Below are 17,290 nucleotides of genomic sequence, written 5' to 3'. Positions count from 1 at the left end.
GCCACAAAAACACATTAAAAAAATTCATACGAAGAGGCAGTACAACAACAATTATTCTCAAGTTCTTGAATAATCGATCTCATTCTTTTTTGTGAAATATATATTCATTTTATTATTAACTATTATATGAATTGATTCGAACCTTCAACCCATTCGAAATTCTAAGAAGCGGTTACCGTAAGTAATATATGAAGAAAAATTATACCCATTAGAAATAAAACATCCTTCATTTAGTGAATTGCATGTCATTTTTCGAATCAATTTTAACGTTAAGTAATTAATGTGAAGGAAAAATTGGAAGCAAGTGTTTTCATGGTGGCCAAGCCTCCCAATGTAAATCCCATTCCTCCTAAAGGTCTCATGGGTTCAAATCCACTCTCCCTAGTTGTATAGAATGTTTGATAATAATTCATAGAAATGCAAGTTTTTCATTATTATTAATTCACCAAGATATTAACATCAACCTCAAAGTAAATAAATAAATAAATATCAATAATTTCATTTAATCTTAAATCAATTTCATGCAATCATACATTTTTTTGGCAATTAAGCACAATCTTAGGAGTTTTTAAAGGTGATGAAGGTCAGAACCAGAGGAAGATGTTCCAGCTGCTTCAATGGCAACTGGATTATTATTATTATTATTATTATTATTATTATTATTATTGCTGTTGTTGTTGGCCTCTACTGACCTAGCATGACCAAGTTTTTCATTCTTCCTTATCACTTCATCAACATGAACATCATCATTAATCTCGAGCACCACAGCTTTTCCACCATGTGGACCTTCCACAATACCTTCCTTCACCTTCAAATGCTCATCAACATGTACAACTTCTGTTTCTTCAATTGTCTTCTTTTTCTTCTTCTTGATTAAGCAGCATAGACCAACTGCAAGGAATGCCAGCAACAAAATCCCACCAAATGAGACAAAGACAATGACTATGACTGTTGTCTGGTTGTCCGATGACGGCGGCGCCGGGACAGTGGTGGTGGTGGTGCTTGGAGAGGCCATTGTTTCTTTAAGATTACAGAAAGTATTGATCAATTTTGTGGTGTGGAGATATTGGTGTGTTTGAATGTGTATTTGTAGTGATGGGTTGTGGTTTGGTTTGCTTGTTGTGTTAAAATGTGTATCAAGTTTTGTATGACTTGGCTCTCATGCTAAGATTTTAGATTTGGATTGTTTGGATTGGAAAACACCTCTCAAAGTTTCCTTCGTTTGATCTTGAAGCTGGTTTTCTTTAATTTATTAATCGCCAGTTGTGATGGACTAGTGCCTAGTGGTCACCACCATGTTAAAGACACTAGAAATGTAATAGTGATAACTAATAAGAGCAACCACAATGGTGAATGTTCTATTGGGCATCAAATTTTTTGAGAAATTGTGATTTGTGGGGTTTAAAAGGGAATAGATGTATGTCAACCACAATGATGTAAATTTATTGGTTTTACTTTTTGTGTAATAGAGGTGTGACTCAATATTGATTTAAAGGCAAAAATGTGAGTGTGTGTGTGAGATGTGGGTCCTATTTTGGGCCAATAAGTGGGCATTGCATGCTCCATGCCTTCATGTTTGTGCAATTGAAAATATAAGCCAACAAATATGCATTATTGGAGCACAAAATTTTTTGATAGGCCAAGAAAATGTTACCTTTTTTGGCTCCCATGCCCAAGCAAATACACATCATTGTGAGGGCAAATGCAATGATTTCTTATTTGCTGGGCCAACATTTTTGTTGACCCGGTCCCACCTCTATTATACAAAAAGTCAAGTCAAACACGTATTCTAATACAGTCACATCAGTAAAACACATCTTCCAATACAACCACATCAACAAAACATAAATTTCTAGACAATTTCTCTTCCCACCCAACATGGAGGCCAACAACATTCCATTCCTCCATATTATCCACAACAAAACTACACCAAAACATCAAATATCAATACATCCACATCAACAAAACACTTATCCCAATACAACCACATAAGCAAAACACATTTTACAATACAACCACATCAATAAAAGACAACATCTTTATTGGCCCAATAACACTTTACCATTGTATTTGCCCCGAGTGCTCTAAACTATTAATAGTGTCCATGTCGTTACCTTGATAAAAAAGTGAAAAATAAGGTGAAAATCAGGTAAATGAGTAAACTAGGTACATGACATTAAATGTTGGTTTTATTGATGGAGGCGCCAGGTTCTCTGACCGCATACCTATTGAAGGATGAACCGACAACTCGATCATATATGGTAACTTGGTTAAGAGAGCCCACTAGAACCGTAGCAAAAGTGGGTCTTCATAGGGCAACTATCACTGCTTATCTTCTGCCTCAAAACTACTATTTTTTTTTTCCAAGAATTTGTCAATCTGAGGAGCGCAACCAAGTTACAAACCTCAGTAGTCAGGTCTGCAAGGGATGTGAAGCCCTTTCTCAATGTCTTGTTTATTCATCTTTACAAAATTTGAACTTCCTAAATTTAGTTGTGAAAAAGGTTTTATATAATGCCACTTTCTTTGCTACTGGCTTCTTTCAGTTGTGAAGTAAATCAAGAGGCTAAACTCGATCTATCTTCCTGGCTTTCTGAATTATATTTAGTATTAGGTTTAGTAAGGGCAAATGCAATGGTAAAGTATTATTGGGCCAATAAAGATGTTGTCTTTTGTTGATGTGACTGTATTATAAAATGTGTTTTGCTTATGTGGTCATATTGGGATAAGTGTTTTGCTGATGTGGATGTATTGATATTTGATTTTTTGGTGTAGTTGCGTTGTGGATAATATGGAGGAATGGAATGTTGTTGGCCTCCATGTTGGGTGGGAAGAGAAATTGTATAGAAATTTGTGTTTTGTTGATGTGATTATATTGGAAGATGTGTTTTGTTGATGTGGCTGTATTAGAATACGTGTTTGACTTGACTTTTTATATAATAGAAGTGGGACCAGACCAATATTTTTGTTGCCCATCAAATAACAAACCATTGCATTTGCCCTAACAAGCTGACTTGGACCCAAGTGATTTTGAATCAACAATCTATCAAAATATGAAACCCTTTGAAGAATAAAAAAAGTGAACCTGCTACCATGTTCTACATTCTCTCTACTTTGGAGTTCATACCCATCACAAATCCCCCATTAGTTTAGTTGACACTCTCTTCTTCTCTGTCTTTTCCACAAATGCTTCTGCAAATGCATTGACAACTTGTTGCTGCGACTCGAGTAAACCCTTGTCCTAATTGCTTAATTGATGAAACTACCTCACTGACTGCACCCCTTGCTCTCTGGCTTGAACTCCCACTTTTACTCTTCTTCTTCGCAATATCTGATCTCGTATAATAACTGGTGCCATTCAAAACACCATAATCCATATGAGAACCAGTATTCCCATCTTTCTTGCTAGCTAGGATGCGTCGGATGACGTGCTCACGAATGAATTACTCCCAACAACTCCGCCACCGGAAACGCCTTAACTACGACGGCAACTACTTTCGAACCAGACTCTCCCTCTTAGACGTGATGTGGAAAATACCGAAAAGGCCAAAAAGGAAGAAGAAGCGAAGAGTATGATATACTAGGGGCGTATTTTGGATTTCACAGGTAAGTAACAAAAGAAAAAAGAAATGGACCAGGGGAATTGAACCCGACGTGAATCGAACACGCAACCTTCTGATCTGGAGTCAGACGCGCTACCATTGCGCCACGGATCCATTGATGACTTTTGCATCTCATTTATACAATATATTATATTTGTTTTAAAACAAATACACAAGAGTCCACATCCTCAATTCGCCAACATGTATGTATGTATGTTATCACACTGCCTCCAACTCCCCACTGACATCAACCGCGTAATCCAAATCAGCATCCAAGTCATCAGCCTCTGATACGTAGTTTCGATGATGGCTATTGATAATGGCAGTGGAATGGATTCTATCTCTTTCAGGAAAACAGAAGAACAATGTAGAAGAACACAAATTTGAAGAACAAGCTGCCAATTTCTTCTTTCCAAAACAGTGTAACAACCTATACAAATTGCTTAATATACCCTCTCTAACGCCAGTTCAGATTGAGAGGGAAAGAGCAGCCCTAGGCTTGGCTTCTTAGGATGATGCCTGTGCAATGTATGATCCATCTGAATCTTCATTTTTTTTTCCCTTTCGGTGCGTTGTTTTTCAGCAAATGAAAGAAACCACTGATTCCACAGTTCCTTCATCAATTTTTGGTACTTTTGAAAGAGCTGCTTCTACGAATGACTCAACGGGTACTACTCAAAAATTTCTCATATAATATCATTGAAGGAAATGGCATTTTTGAGAAAGGGGTTGGGAACCTTCGAAGGACTAGCAACCTGACCAGAGTATACCGATATTCAGTGTCTTATCACCCTAATTTATGTGAATTCATGTGACAAACCCTTCGTCCCACATCGCTTGGGGGCGGCTTATGAAGTGTTTTATATGGGCAAGTCTTTCATCAACTAGCATGATACACTTTAAAATGGTTACTAGGTTGTGATGACCCAGGACCTACAATATTATGCGGTGGGCTGGACTTTGTAGTAATAAACACCCAGATAGAATTTACTTACCCCTGCTAGGGAACCTGTGTTGGAGCAATGTAACTAGATTATAAAAAGGATATATATCTACTTAGCTATTGCTTGAAAGAGTCATTTCTCTCTTTTCTTCTTTTTAGTAGGTGAAGCTGAGTGAACTCATACCCTTAGGGGGAATCACTGGACACAGACTAAATAGGTTATTTTATCTGTTTTCCGTAATAGTTTGTACCTCCACACTAGTAACACTCTGTCCGCTTTGGACCAACCACATTGGGACTCACAGAAGCACGTTTAACAGCGGAGTTCATATGGGATATGGTTCATCCCCTTTAAGGAAAAATGGTTATTACTAGTTTGAAAATTTCGCCTATATATTGTACTTCACTTCTTCCCCTAAGCGATGTTGGACAGAGATTTAAGCCCTTCACCACTCGATATCTCACCCAGTACCACCAAGCTAGCACTATTGAGGCTTGTGACCCCGCCCATACAAACTGAGTGTTACATATTTTTATACCTCACTTTACACTAATTTTTGGCTCTTATTCATTGAAATTACGATAGATATTGCATAAGTAATTGTGGGTAGTTCTGCAGGCTCATTTGTACAAAAGTGGTGCAAAAAGCTTCCTTGGCCCATGATTAAAGCCCAAGTTCGACAATTGCCTTAAAGAAAGTGGGCCCGGCTGGTCAAAGTTTTTAAAGCTTATAAGAAAAAGGGAGATTCGGTTGGTATTCAAAGGAAATAAAAAGGTGAATCTGAATTGAAGGCCAAGCACAAAAGGAAATTTGACTTGCAGCTGAAGAAATAGGAAAAGAGACGTGAAGAAAAAGGAGGTCTTTTGGAGGGTTTTAATGGAGGGAAACCTTGAGCCACTATAAGAGGTGCACAGGCAGTAGCTTTGGAGAGTTTGAGAATCGTGTTCTCACTAATTTTTTTCTTTTTCGTTTTTGCTTATAGTCTATTATTTATTTGATTACTTGATAATCAATTGGGTATGCAATTAGGCTCATCTAGTTAAAACTAAGAAATGAACCAAATTCACATATCTTAGTAGAATCAAAATTAAGGAAATCAATTATCGAATGCCGTGAACAAGGTTTAGGAGATTGATTAGTTGTTATAGTTCTTTAGATCGTACTGAGTTATTAGCCTTGCGTTAACGACTACGAATCGAACATAATCAATATATTATTGATAATATTTGTTAGTATCGCGGACCAGCATATTTAAGAAGGAATCAACCCTTGAATTAGAACCATAATTGTGTGTTAATTAATTGAATATTTATGATAAGATTGCCAGGTGAAATCATTACCTTAGACTTCTTCTCTTATTGACTACAAAATCTGAATTTTAATTTTTGTTAGTTTAAATTAGTTTCATCAAATATTTTGTCATTCTCTTTTCTCATCCACATCATTCGTTAAGCTAGGTATCATAATTAGATTAAACTCATCTCTGTAGGATCGACCTCGTACTTGCATACACTATACTATTCATACTCTTGTACATTTACGAGAATTATTACATCAGCTGCCCCAAACACCAACTGCTTAGTTATGCCCCAATGAGCTCGAATTCTTGGTTTGCCACTAATCTTGGAGTCGAGGTATCTCTTGCGTAGCTTCGTTGTCCAATGGAGTCAGGGCCTTTTAATTTTTTTACCACCTTTCATCTTAGCAGTTGGTCAGATCCAATAGCGCTAAGATGGAGGCTAATTAAAATTCCGAGCATCCGTACAAGATAACGCTTATATAGTTACATATAACAATAATGATGATGATGATGGTATATATGCCCAAAAGTCACACAACTTCATCAACATATAGTTGTCAAAATTGAAACTATTATGAATATAATTTTAACTAAGTCATGGAATATATTACTCAACGTATCTTGTTGACATAGCCAAATCTATAATCTATAATAACACATAAAATAAAATGAGAGTCAACTCAATTATTGATATATAGCATTAATTCAACCTATCTTATTGACATATCCAAATCTAAAATCTATAATAACACATAAAATAAAATGAAAGTCAACTCAATTGTTGATATATAGCATTAATTATTCGCCGGTCAAAATAATTCAAAAATAATAATACCTTATTTTTATATCTATTCATAATCTATAGCCATATTTAGTTCAGTCTCTTAAATCTTTTTATTTTTTTTGAGGGCCAAAAACTATATTTTATTAAGTATCAACCGGCATAAAATCTACCAATACAGCTTCCTTACGCTACAACGACTTAAGGCAAACTTAGCCACACAATGAGCTACCTTGTTACCTTCTTAAATCTTTTATTTGTCTCTATGTTTTCCTCAAATATTCATTTTTTCTTTATATTCGTCTATCTATCAATTTATCACCATTATGGTTTTTTTGTAACATTTCTAATTTTATAACTTTATGATGTAACAAAGTTTTTTTTTTTTTTTTTTTTTTTTCTATTTTGGTTTAAAAAGACATTCAAACAATACATATAATTTGGTTTTTGCTATTACAATTTCTAAACATTCTTTTGAAAAAAATTTGCACACGTTAGTAATATATAGCATAAATAGAGTAGAGGCTGCATCATTTGCATTTATGTGATAGATCTCCAAAATGGCCATCACATGAAACATGGGCATGTGCATATATATATATATATATATTCGTTTTCACATGAGGATTACCTCATGTATCTTGTATAAGAACGTTAATCTCAACCATTGGAATCATTTAATGGTCACTAATCTTGGCATCGACGTATCTCTCGCGTAACTTCGCTGTCCACTGGAAACAAGGCCTTTTATTATCATTTTTTTATCATCTTTCCTCTCAACAGTTGATCAGATCCAACTGCGCTGAGATGGAGGCCTATTAAAATTCTGAGCGTCCATACAAGATAACACTTATATATAATGATGATGATGATGGTATATATGCCCAAAAGTCGCACAACTTCATCAACATATTTTTTTTTAAAAAAAAAACTTCATGAACATATAGTTGTCAAAATTGAAACTATTTTGAATATACTTTTAAGTAATTCATGTAATATATTACTCAATGTATCTTGTTGACATATCCAAATCTATAACCTATAATAACACATAAAATAAAATGAGAGTTAACTCAATTATTGATATATAGCATTAATTCAATCTATCTTGTTGACATATCCAAATTTGTAATCTACAATAACACATAAAATAATGAGAGTTAATTATTGGCCGGTCAAAATAATTCAAAATTAATATTGCCTTATTTTATATTTATTCATAATCTATGGCCATATTTAGTTCAATCTCTTAAATCTTTTTTTTTTTTTTCTGGCATCACTTAAATCTTTTTATTTCTCTCTATGTTTTCCTCAAATATACATTTTTTCTTATATCCGTCTATCTATCAATTTATCACTATTTTGGGTTTTTTTTGTAACATTTCTAATTTTATAACTTTATGATGTAACAAAGTTTTTCTTCTATTTTGGTTTAAAAAGACATTCCAACAACATATATAATTTGGTTTTTGCTATTACAATTTCTAAACATTCTTTTGAAAATTTTTTGCACACGTTAGTACTCTATAGCATAAATAGAGTTGAGGCTGTATCATTTGCATTTATGTGATAGATCTCCAAAATGACCATCACATAAAACATGGGCATGTGCATATATATATATATATATATATATTCGTTTTCACATGAGGACTCCCTCATGTATCTTGTATGAGAACTTTTAATCTCAACCATTGGAATCATTCAATGGTTGAGATTAAAAGTAATACATTACTAAAATGCCCTCATACTCTAATTTCATTCCCACCTCTCATTAGCAAATAACAACATTCTATTGCTCCTTCACTAGGAAGCAGGACATGGACACGGGACACGACACTACAAGGGCACTCCGACACGGGAATTTCAAATTTTATAGGACACGGACACGTCTAGGACACGTATACATAAAATATATATTATATATATAATATATAAATCATATATAAAATAATTAACATAAACAGTTGTTTTTGAATAGAATAATGTTTGATTTTAATATATATACTTTTGAATTCAATTTGACTATATATAGTTTTTAGTTTTATTAGTTTCTTCAAATTATTAAGGGTAAACAAATAAAAAATAAAAAAATTCAGGAGTGGGCCCAGTAGTGCTTTCTTATCTTATTTTTGTCGTGTTATTTTCAAATAGTATTGACAAGGAGTGAGTCAGTGGTACTTTATTAAACTCTAACAAAAGAATATGGGTCCAGTAGTGTTTTTTTAAACTTTGGTAGAAGAAAATGTGTGGGCCCACAAATGCTTTATTAAACATTGACGGAAGAAACTCAAGAAATTGCAGGACAAGGTAAAAAAAAAGGTAGAAGAAAAGGTGTGGGTCCACAAGTGCTTTATTAAACTCTGACGGAAGAAACTCAAGAAAGTACAGGACAAAGTAAAAAAAGAGGACACGACGTGTCCAGCCGTGTCCTTTTATTACAAAACTCAAAAAAAGCATGACATGGTGTGTCCGACAAGTGTCCTACACTGGGACGGCTTCATTTGGGAAGTGTCCATGCTTCCTAGAATCATGCCCACACACAAGAGACGGCGACCTAGCTACATCTCCCCCATCCCCGTCGTCCCTGAATAGTTGCCACCGCGTGGAATCAGAACAACAAAGGGATACAAATAGGAATCCAGCTCTACTAGAAGTAAGCCACCTGAACAACAAAGCAGGAAACCCCAAAATAAAAACCGCTCAACATGATAAGAAGGCCACCTGAACTTAAAAGATGTTACCTAAACGAAAAAAACTCCATCAGGCATCCAGTGAAGAAAAGGTTCTCGTAGTAAAGAATTCCATGAATCAGAACACAAAGGGATGAGAAACAATTATCTAATTTGGCATAAAATTCCGCCTAAAAACATATTGGGTTCGAGGAGCATCCAAGAACATAAAAGACAAAAGTCGTATAGCATATCCGTCAAAATAAGTGGACAATCGAAGAGAAGACGCTCCATGGTGAAGGAGGCCGTTGGGCAAAAGCGTATGAAGAAAAAAAGAGTATGAGGATATTATAGTAATGTGTTACTTTTAATCTCTACCATGAATCCAATTGTTGAGATTAAAAGTTCCAATATAAATCACCTAAGACTATAATTCAATTTTTAGGATACCCTCCATAATCTGTAATATATTTGAAATGATTTTGCAATTAACTCTTAATTCAGAGTAAATTTTTGGATTTCACTAGATAATATTTTATTTTAAATTCCATTTTCATAAACCCATATTCATTCACAAACATTAAGAATCAAGATGATATGACAAATTTTTTATTTTAAAACAAAGAATGGTGTTTGAAATTAAATTTTTTTAGTTTGAAGAAATGCTTATTAACAAATTCCCCCCAACACAAGAAAAATAATTAAAATTAATTAATAGAAAAACTAAACCAAATTAGTCTCTTTTTTTTTTTGCACAATTTTCTTAAAGCAATATTTATAGAAGATTTAAGTTTAACCTAGGGAATATATACATTTTTTGGAAACTTAAAATTAAAGATATTCCTATTTGAAGCAGAAACACAAATTAAGCCCTTTTTCCAAAAAAGAAGAAAACCCTTCTCCTTTTTGCCCTTTTCCTTAATAGATACGACAAGTATTCCACCTGCCTGCCTAGTTTAATTAGTCTAATTAGACACAAGATATTCCTATTTGATTCAGTCCTTCTCAGCCGTCCGATCGGGGGTACCCATCAAACCCTCTAGAGAAACCTCGTTGTCCCCTCCTCTTCCGTAGTGTTATATATATTTCCCCTCCTTTTACGCTCTCTTCTCCTCCAAAAAGTAAAAGACAGGACAAGTGACCGGAGAAAAAGGGGGGCTTAATTTACTAGCCGTAGTGTCATTTCCCGGCCTGTTTTCCGGTCGGTATGTATCTTCGCCGTCCTTCTTTTTTTGTGATTTAATTTGGTTTGGTTTGCTTTTGAGTTTTGAGCGTCTCTTTCTTTTTCTTTTTTTCTGTGTTTCTTTCTGTTTGAGGGATTGGAATGTGCGGTTCCTGAATTTTTGTGATCGTTTGATTGTGATTTCAGTGTTTTTTTTTTTATTTTTAGTTTCAATGGCATCTACTTTTCCTTGTATGCAAGATTTAATCGGTAAAGAATCGAAAGAAAGGAAACTAAATCAATCAGAGTTATGGCTCCTAGTTTGTGTTATTTTTCAATCTTTATTTCCCTTTGTTTATAATATTATGGAAAGCTGAGTTTCTGGAATTGACTTATTCTTGTAAGCATTTTAAAATTTTATTTTTATGAATTTTAATATTCATGATTGAATATGAATATGGTTTCTCCTTCACTCTTATGTTGTTTATTGTTTCTGGATTACATACTCATACTCCTCCTCTCTGGATAGATAAGGTTATATTATATTTTATATGTTCTGTAGACTCATTTAAATCTGTCCCTGTCTTGGTTGTTGGAGTTTAATGCTATTGTTGTGCTGATTAATTTGAGCTTGTGGTGTGGATATTGGTTCTGAACATGCAAGGTTAAGATGGCTTTGATGATAAACAGTACGAAAGCATAGACGCTTGTCTAGCAGCGGGCATTTTTGAGTTTCCTGCTACTAGTAAATGGGTTGCTTTCACTCGAAAGTGACTAAGCAATTCCCTGGACATGAAGACCCTGTAGTTCTTGCTTCACAAACAGCTTGTAAGTAGTTCTTATGTGGCTTCTATCTTCGTCTTTATTTGTTCCCCTCAATCTATATGGTACAAACTTTCATGCTTTGGACATTGTAGATTATGATATCCTTTCTAGGTTATGGATTGGCTATTTAGGGGAGAGCAAATATTTTCATTAATGTTTATCTATTCTCCTTTTACTTGTGGGGTAGAATTTATGGTCTTAACTGTTTACTTAATTTTAGTGAACAAGATCAGCTAAGTCAGCATGCGCCATATGCGATGAATGGGATCCACCATCACTGGTTTAGTGGTTTACATAGCACCAATCTTGTCCTCTGATGTTAAATAATTGGTTCAGATGGACAAGTGGTCTGAGCCCTTGCATGTGTGCGCGCTCGCTCGCGTGTGCGTTCGTGTCATTTCCACAATGCAAGAATTTTGACTTTATTTATGTAATCAAACCGTGATAATAATCAAACCGTGATAATGTCATAATTTAGGACGTTATAATAATCAAACCGTGATAATGTCATAATTTAGATATTTTAAGATTTTAGTTGATAAGCCAATATGTTTTAATCATCTGCTAGGATGACTAGATAATAGTCTTGAAGATGCTGCGTCGAATTCAAGTGATGCTTAGGTTTTTTGTATACGTCAAGACTATAATTTGGAGGAGGTAAAAGTAAGAGGACAAGACAGTTAGGAGGCAGAGGTGGAATATATTGTACATCCCATTTATTTGTTGATTATTATATAGGGATGGGGGGATGCGAACTCCTGCCTTGAAAACTAGTATTGCTACTCAGCAAAGGGGAAGGTACTGCCCTTTCACTTGGAGGGAAGGACAGAAAAGCATGATGCAAATTCTTCATATGTGGTTGTAAGCCTCATAGCTTGCAAATTGGACGGGTTAGGGTAAAGAAATTCTTATAGTATTTGTTCTGTTCCTTATGCATCAAATGTGCTATATTGACATTCTGAAGCTTATTCATGCATATTAACAATCAACAAGCTCTCCCTGTTTATTTTCTTTTGCAGTTGTCTAAGTAACTTGTATCCTGGAGTTACTACACTTAATTTATGAATTGTGCCAAGGTTACATGTTTTTACTTGTCATTTACATGAATTTTGATTGTTCTTTGTTATAGTGTTTGTTCTGTTCCTTGTGCATCAAATGTGCTATATTGACATTCTGAAGCTCATTCATGCATATTAACAATCAACAAGTTCTCGCTGTTTATTTTCTTTTGCAGTTGTCTAAGTAACTTGTATCCTGGAGTTACTACACTTAATTTATGAATTTTGCCAAGGTTACATGTTTTTTACTTGTCATTTACATGAATTTTGATTGTTCTTTGTATTTTTTTGTTACCTCAGTTACAGTCAGTGAAGTTGAAGCTTTGTTCGAGTTATTCAAGAGCATTAGCAGTTCCTTGATTGATGATGGGCTGATCAACAAGGTATCACTTACATGGATTGTATGACAATAAAGCTATCTTTGCCTTTTTAACATTGTTCTCTTCTTTTGCTTCACACGTCTTTACTTTTTTTGACAAAAATTTCTCCACTTTTCCTTTTGATCTTTGTTATTATTAATTTGTGTGATCTTACAATTGCTTGCCTTGACATTTCATGATATTCTGTTTGCTCTTTTTTGACATCACTCTCTATTGCGTGGTTCTTTGGATCCAACCTATCAACACATTCAAATGTGAGTGAAAAAATAAAGGAAAATACACACGAACATACCACTCGTATTTACATAACAAAGGGTTTGGAAGCATCCTAAAAGCTATGCAGATATGTGGCTTGCTTCCAAATATAGTATAAAAATAACTAATTTATGATTGATCACTTGGCGTTATATTCTTTTTTTGGCATCATATTATTAGGCTTGATTTTGAGATGGTCATGGCAAAAGCATTTTTTTTCTTTGAAAATCAAAAATGTGACACTGAAAGTGGAAGGGGCATAGGCTCATGAATCCTCATTTGACTGGCCTCATTAACAAATAAATACAGCTTGGCTATAATTTGGCAAATGGGCATACCTAAGGAGGAGTTTTCATCCACTTGCAGCCTTACTATTAAATGAAAAAAAAAAGTTATTTGGAATTTTTGAAGCATTGAATCTATTGGCAGTGCTTTGCATGAAATGAGGGGGTAGATTAAAAGTTCAGCTTATTTGAATTTTAAATCTATTACCTGAGTTACCATATGGGACAATCAGACAACGATTTCTGTTTTTCTTTGTTTGTGTGATGCATGTGTTGTATTTTATGTCTATCTCTATGCTGGAGTGCAATTTTGCGTGCATAGGGTAATGTTTGATGCCTTTCTGTCGATTTTTGGGTTATCATCATGGTGCTGGATTTTTGTTATTTCTTTATGCAGGAAGAGTTTCAGTTAGCTCTGTTTAAGAACAGGAAGAAAGAGAATCTTTTTGCAAATCAGGTAAAGCTTCTTGTTGTTTGTTTACAAGTTACAACTAATTATAGTTTTATATATAAATTAAAAACCTCAAATGTTAAATATGGACTAAGTTTTGACTTTATGATATACATATCAATACAGGTAGCTGGTTGCTTTATTATACGTGCAGTAATTTGTGCTACTTGCTGTTTGCCTGTACTGATTTGCTGGTAGATGAAGTTTGTTTAATGATGATTGAGGGAGCTGTTGTATGTGGTGCATGACATTGTTTAAATTATATAACATTTGGGTTTCTGAGTCGGATTTGAACATTATTTATTAAGCTCGTCTCAATGGGTTGTTTGACATAGTTTAACATACTACTTACCTTGGCCATAATAGTTACTCGTGCAAAATATGTTTGCATAACCATGAATTTTTGAAATCATGCTAGTGTTGTGTTAGGCTGTATTGTTAGTTTGCATGCTATCTGGAATGTATGCTAGGTCTGATTTTATGTTTTTTGTTATGTTGCATTGTTTTACTGTTCTAGAAGGATCTTGTTTTATTATTGAGATGCTTGACTTTGTCAGGAGTCCATTTCGGCTTATTGTTTGATACACTTTGAGGTGAGCAACACCTGTAGTGTGTTAACATATAAGCAACCTGACTGTAGATTTTCTTGCTGTGGCTACAGGAAGAAAATGAAACTGTTGTATTTCAAGTGGTCATTATTAGTTCCACGCTCCTTTTTCCTTTTAACTTTGGAATGTGTGGAATTTGTAATGCAGATATTTGATCTTTTTGATGTTAAGCAAAAGGGAGTAATTGATTTTGGTGACTTTGTCCGATCACTCAATGTATTCCATCCTAACGCCCCTCAAGAAGACAAGATTGATTGTAAGTTGAGAGTAGTAAGATTGATTGTGCTTTGCATACTTCGTGCATCCTTCTGCAAAAAAAACAAGATTTGATTGTAATTTGACAAGAATAAAATAATTTTGGAGTGCTTGTAATCTCATATTAATAACCAGTGTGTGCTTTGCATACTTTGTACACCGTTCTACAATTTAATGAAGATTTATTTAAGCCTTTTGACATTATTTTGCAGTTACATTTAAACTCTATGATATGGACAGGACAGGATGTATTGAACGACATGAGGTATGTTCGTGGGCTCTCTACTATATGTACTGTTGATGCTTAAAAGTATTAAACTTGAAATCATCATCATCAAAGCCTTAACTCTGAACAATTTTAGGGTTGCCAACCTCATGTGAAATTATTGAGATTATGAATCCTTATGTGCAACTATGAGAAATCTATTGCATGAATTCTCCATTTATTGCATTAAAAAAATTTCTGTGATTTAATAAATAAAAAGATTAACTGTGGGGAAGATACGAAATGTGAGACAGTACCAGTGCTAGTTTACTCTCCATGTCTTTCTGGTATGCTTGGGCGATTCCATGTTGCTATACTCTACAATGTGTCATGATTATGATGTTGAGTTTACACTTGTCTCATATGTTGGCATTTATAATTTTCTTGCTGTTCCAGTGAAGAACTAGAATTCAAGGAAACATATGCGAGCTCTTTGCGAGTTGTCTTAAAGTTTGTTTGTGGTGTACTACTGTGAGAATAACGATTCATCTTCTCATAGCACATGTTCAAAGAACATACATGCATGTACAATATAAACAGTTCTATATTATATATATTATTAATTTCATATTTTCATTTTGTTTAACGATTTTAGGGCATGTGTCCTGCCATTCTTTCTAGTTTTTTTGTGTGAATATATTGATGTTGAAAACTGCGTCTTACTATGTATATTTTAATTTTGATTGAACTATATTGTATTAAATTCTGACGGGAATTCATTTTGTGTGTTTTTTGACAGGTAAAGCAGATGTTAATTGCTCTGCTGTGTGAATCTGAGATGAAGTTGGCTGATGAAACCGTCGAGGCAATACTTGATAAGGTATGTAGTTACTTGTAGCACAGTCACTGAATCCTTGTGGCCTTCTCGGTATGCTAGGGTAGTAATCAATTAATCACTAAATATTTAGACTTTTGACCCTATCCCTATCTGGCTATCTGGACATTAAAATGTAGTAAAGCTATTGAGTTGAGTTGGTTTCTCTAATTTAAGGTTTTTGATGACTTCTCCAAGGTAACACTCATTGACAATATATCTTCGACTGCCTTCCATTGTCTGTTTATATATAATTGAGTTCATTTCCACCATAAGTTGCTGGGGCTTTTTTTAAGGTTGAAATGGGGCATGTAGTCCATGCGTGAACAGTAATTTGTTGATTTACTGTTAGGTCTTCATTTTGGCTTATTCTTATGTATTTTACCAGTTCTCATTGTGTCCTTTTTGTTGAACAGACGTTCTTGGATGCTGATGTTAATCAGGATGGAAAGATAGATAGATGTGAGTGGCAGAACTTTGTTTCCCGGAATCCGTCATTACTGAAAATCATGACCCTTCCTTATCTCAGGTATGTAGTAAATTTTGTTTTATTTTTTGTTAATCTCAAGTTGTAATTTGCACTGCTGCAGAGAAAATTAAACTTATAATGTTATATTGCAGGGACATAACGACAACATTTCCAAGCTTTGTTTTCAATTCCGAGGTTGAGGAGGTTGCAACCTAGGAAAATTGATGTCATGCTTAGTGAATTTATTTGATTGTTGGAAGGAAATTTTTGGCTTGATTTGTCCACACAAGTTAACTATGTGCAAAGGATGACGTTGATTTTTTTTTTGGATGTTAGGGTATAGTTGTCCACATCAATTAGGGTAGTAGTGGCATATAATTAGTGTTGTAATAGTGAATAGAAGGTCTTACTCTCACAACCATGAGGGTTGTTTATTTATAGCATCAGAGAGACGAACCCTAATGATATTACATCAAGTGGGCTGGGCCCAATACTAATATATTCTAACACTCCCCTCAAGCTGGAGCATATATATTTATCATGCCTAGCTTGTTACAAATGTACTCAACTCGACTCCTAGTTAAAGCCTTAGTAAAGATATCACTTAATTGATCCTTTGTGTTTACATGCTTTAGAAATATATCACCTGATTCGAGTCTTTCTCTAACAAAGTGATAGTCAATTTCGATGTGTTTTGTACATTCATGAAACATTGGATTAGCCGTAATATGCATAGCTGATTGACTATCACACCATAATTTAGCAGGTTCAAAAACTGAAACTCCCACCTCCTTGAGAAATTGTCGTAAATAAGTCAAATCACTTCTGACATGAGCAAACACCTGATATTCTGACTCAGTGCTAAAATGTGCGACAACATGTTTTTTACTCTCTCAAGACATCAAATTGCCATCGATAGATACACAATACCCCGTAGTGAACTTCCAATCATAAAGAGATCCTGCGCAATCTGCATCCGAAAATCCCTCAATAGAAAATCCATCAAACCCCTCAATAGAAAAACCATTAATGGATAATTTTGCACCTTACTTATATCCATGATTACTATAAACCAAACCCCTACTCGGATGAGCTTTAATATAGCTCAGGATATGGGACACAACCTTCCAATGAGGTACTCGAGGACTAGATAGAAATTGACTTA

The 17,290-nt window shown here is 34.5% G+C and overlaps 2 protein-coding genes and 1 non-coding gene across 5 annotated transcripts; 1 reads left to right on the top strand and 2 right to left on the bottom strand.

Moving 5' to 3' along the window:
* Nucleotides 1-487: 487 nt before the first annotated feature.
* On the bottom strand, nt 488-1,044 carry LOC119980031. The gene is made up of 2 exons (XM_038822678.1): nt 675-1,044; nt 488-644 (listed from the first exon to the last, which is right to left on the bottom strand). Exons 1-2 carry the CDS (start codon nt 1,013-1,015, stop codon nt 569-571), a joined length of 417 nt encoding a protein of 138 aa, XP_038678606.1. The 5' UTR covers nt 1,016-1,044; the 3' UTR covers nt 488-568.
* A 2,600-nt stretch (nt 1,045-3,644) lies between these two features.
* On the bottom strand, nt 3,645-3,716 carry TRNAW-CCA. The gene has a single exon. It is a non-coding gene; the product is annotated as a tRNA-Trp (tRNA).
* Nucleotides 3,717-10,353: 6,637 nt separating this feature from the next.
* Nucleotides 10,354-16,661, top strand: LOC120016225 (calcineurin B-like protein 1). Of its 3 annotated transcripts, none has more exons than XM_038868888.1 (10): nt 10,354-10,504; nt 11,132-11,289; nt 12,645-12,727; nt 13,661-13,720; nt 14,272-14,307; nt 14,470-14,578; nt 14,790-14,842; nt 15,582-15,662; nt 16,073-16,185; nt 16,278-16,661. In XM_038868888.1, the coding sequence occupies exons 2-10, from the start codon at nt 11,211-11,213 to the stop codon at nt 16,339-16,341; spliced, it is 678 nt and encodes a 225-aa protein (XP_038724816.1). In that variant the 5' UTR covers nt 10,354-10,504; nt 11,132-11,210; the 3' UTR covers nt 16,342-16,661. The 3 variants fall into 3 exon arrangements, with proteins under 3 accessions (XP_038724816.1, XP_038724815.1, XP_038724817.1); XM_038868887.1 differs by having other exon boundaries at nt 10,363-10,504; nt 11,126-11,289; XM_038868889.1 differs by lacking the exon at nt 14,272-14,307 and having other exon boundaries at nt 10,365-10,504; nt 11,126-11,289.
* The last annotated feature ends 629 nt before the right edge of the window (nt 16,662-17,290 follow it).

The sequence above is a fragment of the Tripterygium wilfordii genome, chromosome 15 (assembly GCF_013401445.1).
Source record: "Tripterygium wilfordii isolate XIE 37 chromosome 15, ASM1340144v1, whole genome shotgun sequence".
Taxonomy (NCBI): Eukaryota; Viridiplantae; Streptophyta; class Magnoliopsida; order Celastrales; family Celastraceae; genus Tripterygium; species Tripterygium wilfordii.
The sequence above is the reverse complement of the archived record's forward strand: the minus strand, read 5'-3'. Positions and strand labels throughout refer to the sequence as shown.

Bases quoted from the DNA above. Each gene is read 5' to 3' on its own strand.
- LOC119980031 (XM_038822678.1), bottom strand. From the start codon at position 1,015: ATGGCCTCTCCAAGCACCACCACCACCACTGTCCCGGCGCCGCCGTCA. The intron at 645-674 runs CAACAGCAATAA...TAATAATAATAA, and splicing joins AGGTCAGTAGAGGCCAACAA to TAATAATAATAATAATCCAG.
- LOC120016225 (XM_038868888.1), top strand. From the start codon at position 11,211: ATGGGTTGCTTTCACTCGAAAGTGACTAAGCAATTCCCTGGACATGAA. The intron at 12,728-13,660 runs GTATCACTTACA...TTCTTTATGCAG, and splicing joins ATGATGGGCTGATCAACAAG to GAAGAGTTTCAGTTAGCTCT. The intron at 14,843-15,581 runs GTATGTTCGTGG...GTTTTTTGACAG, and splicing joins GATGTATTGAACGACATGAG to GTAAAGCAGATGTTAATTGC.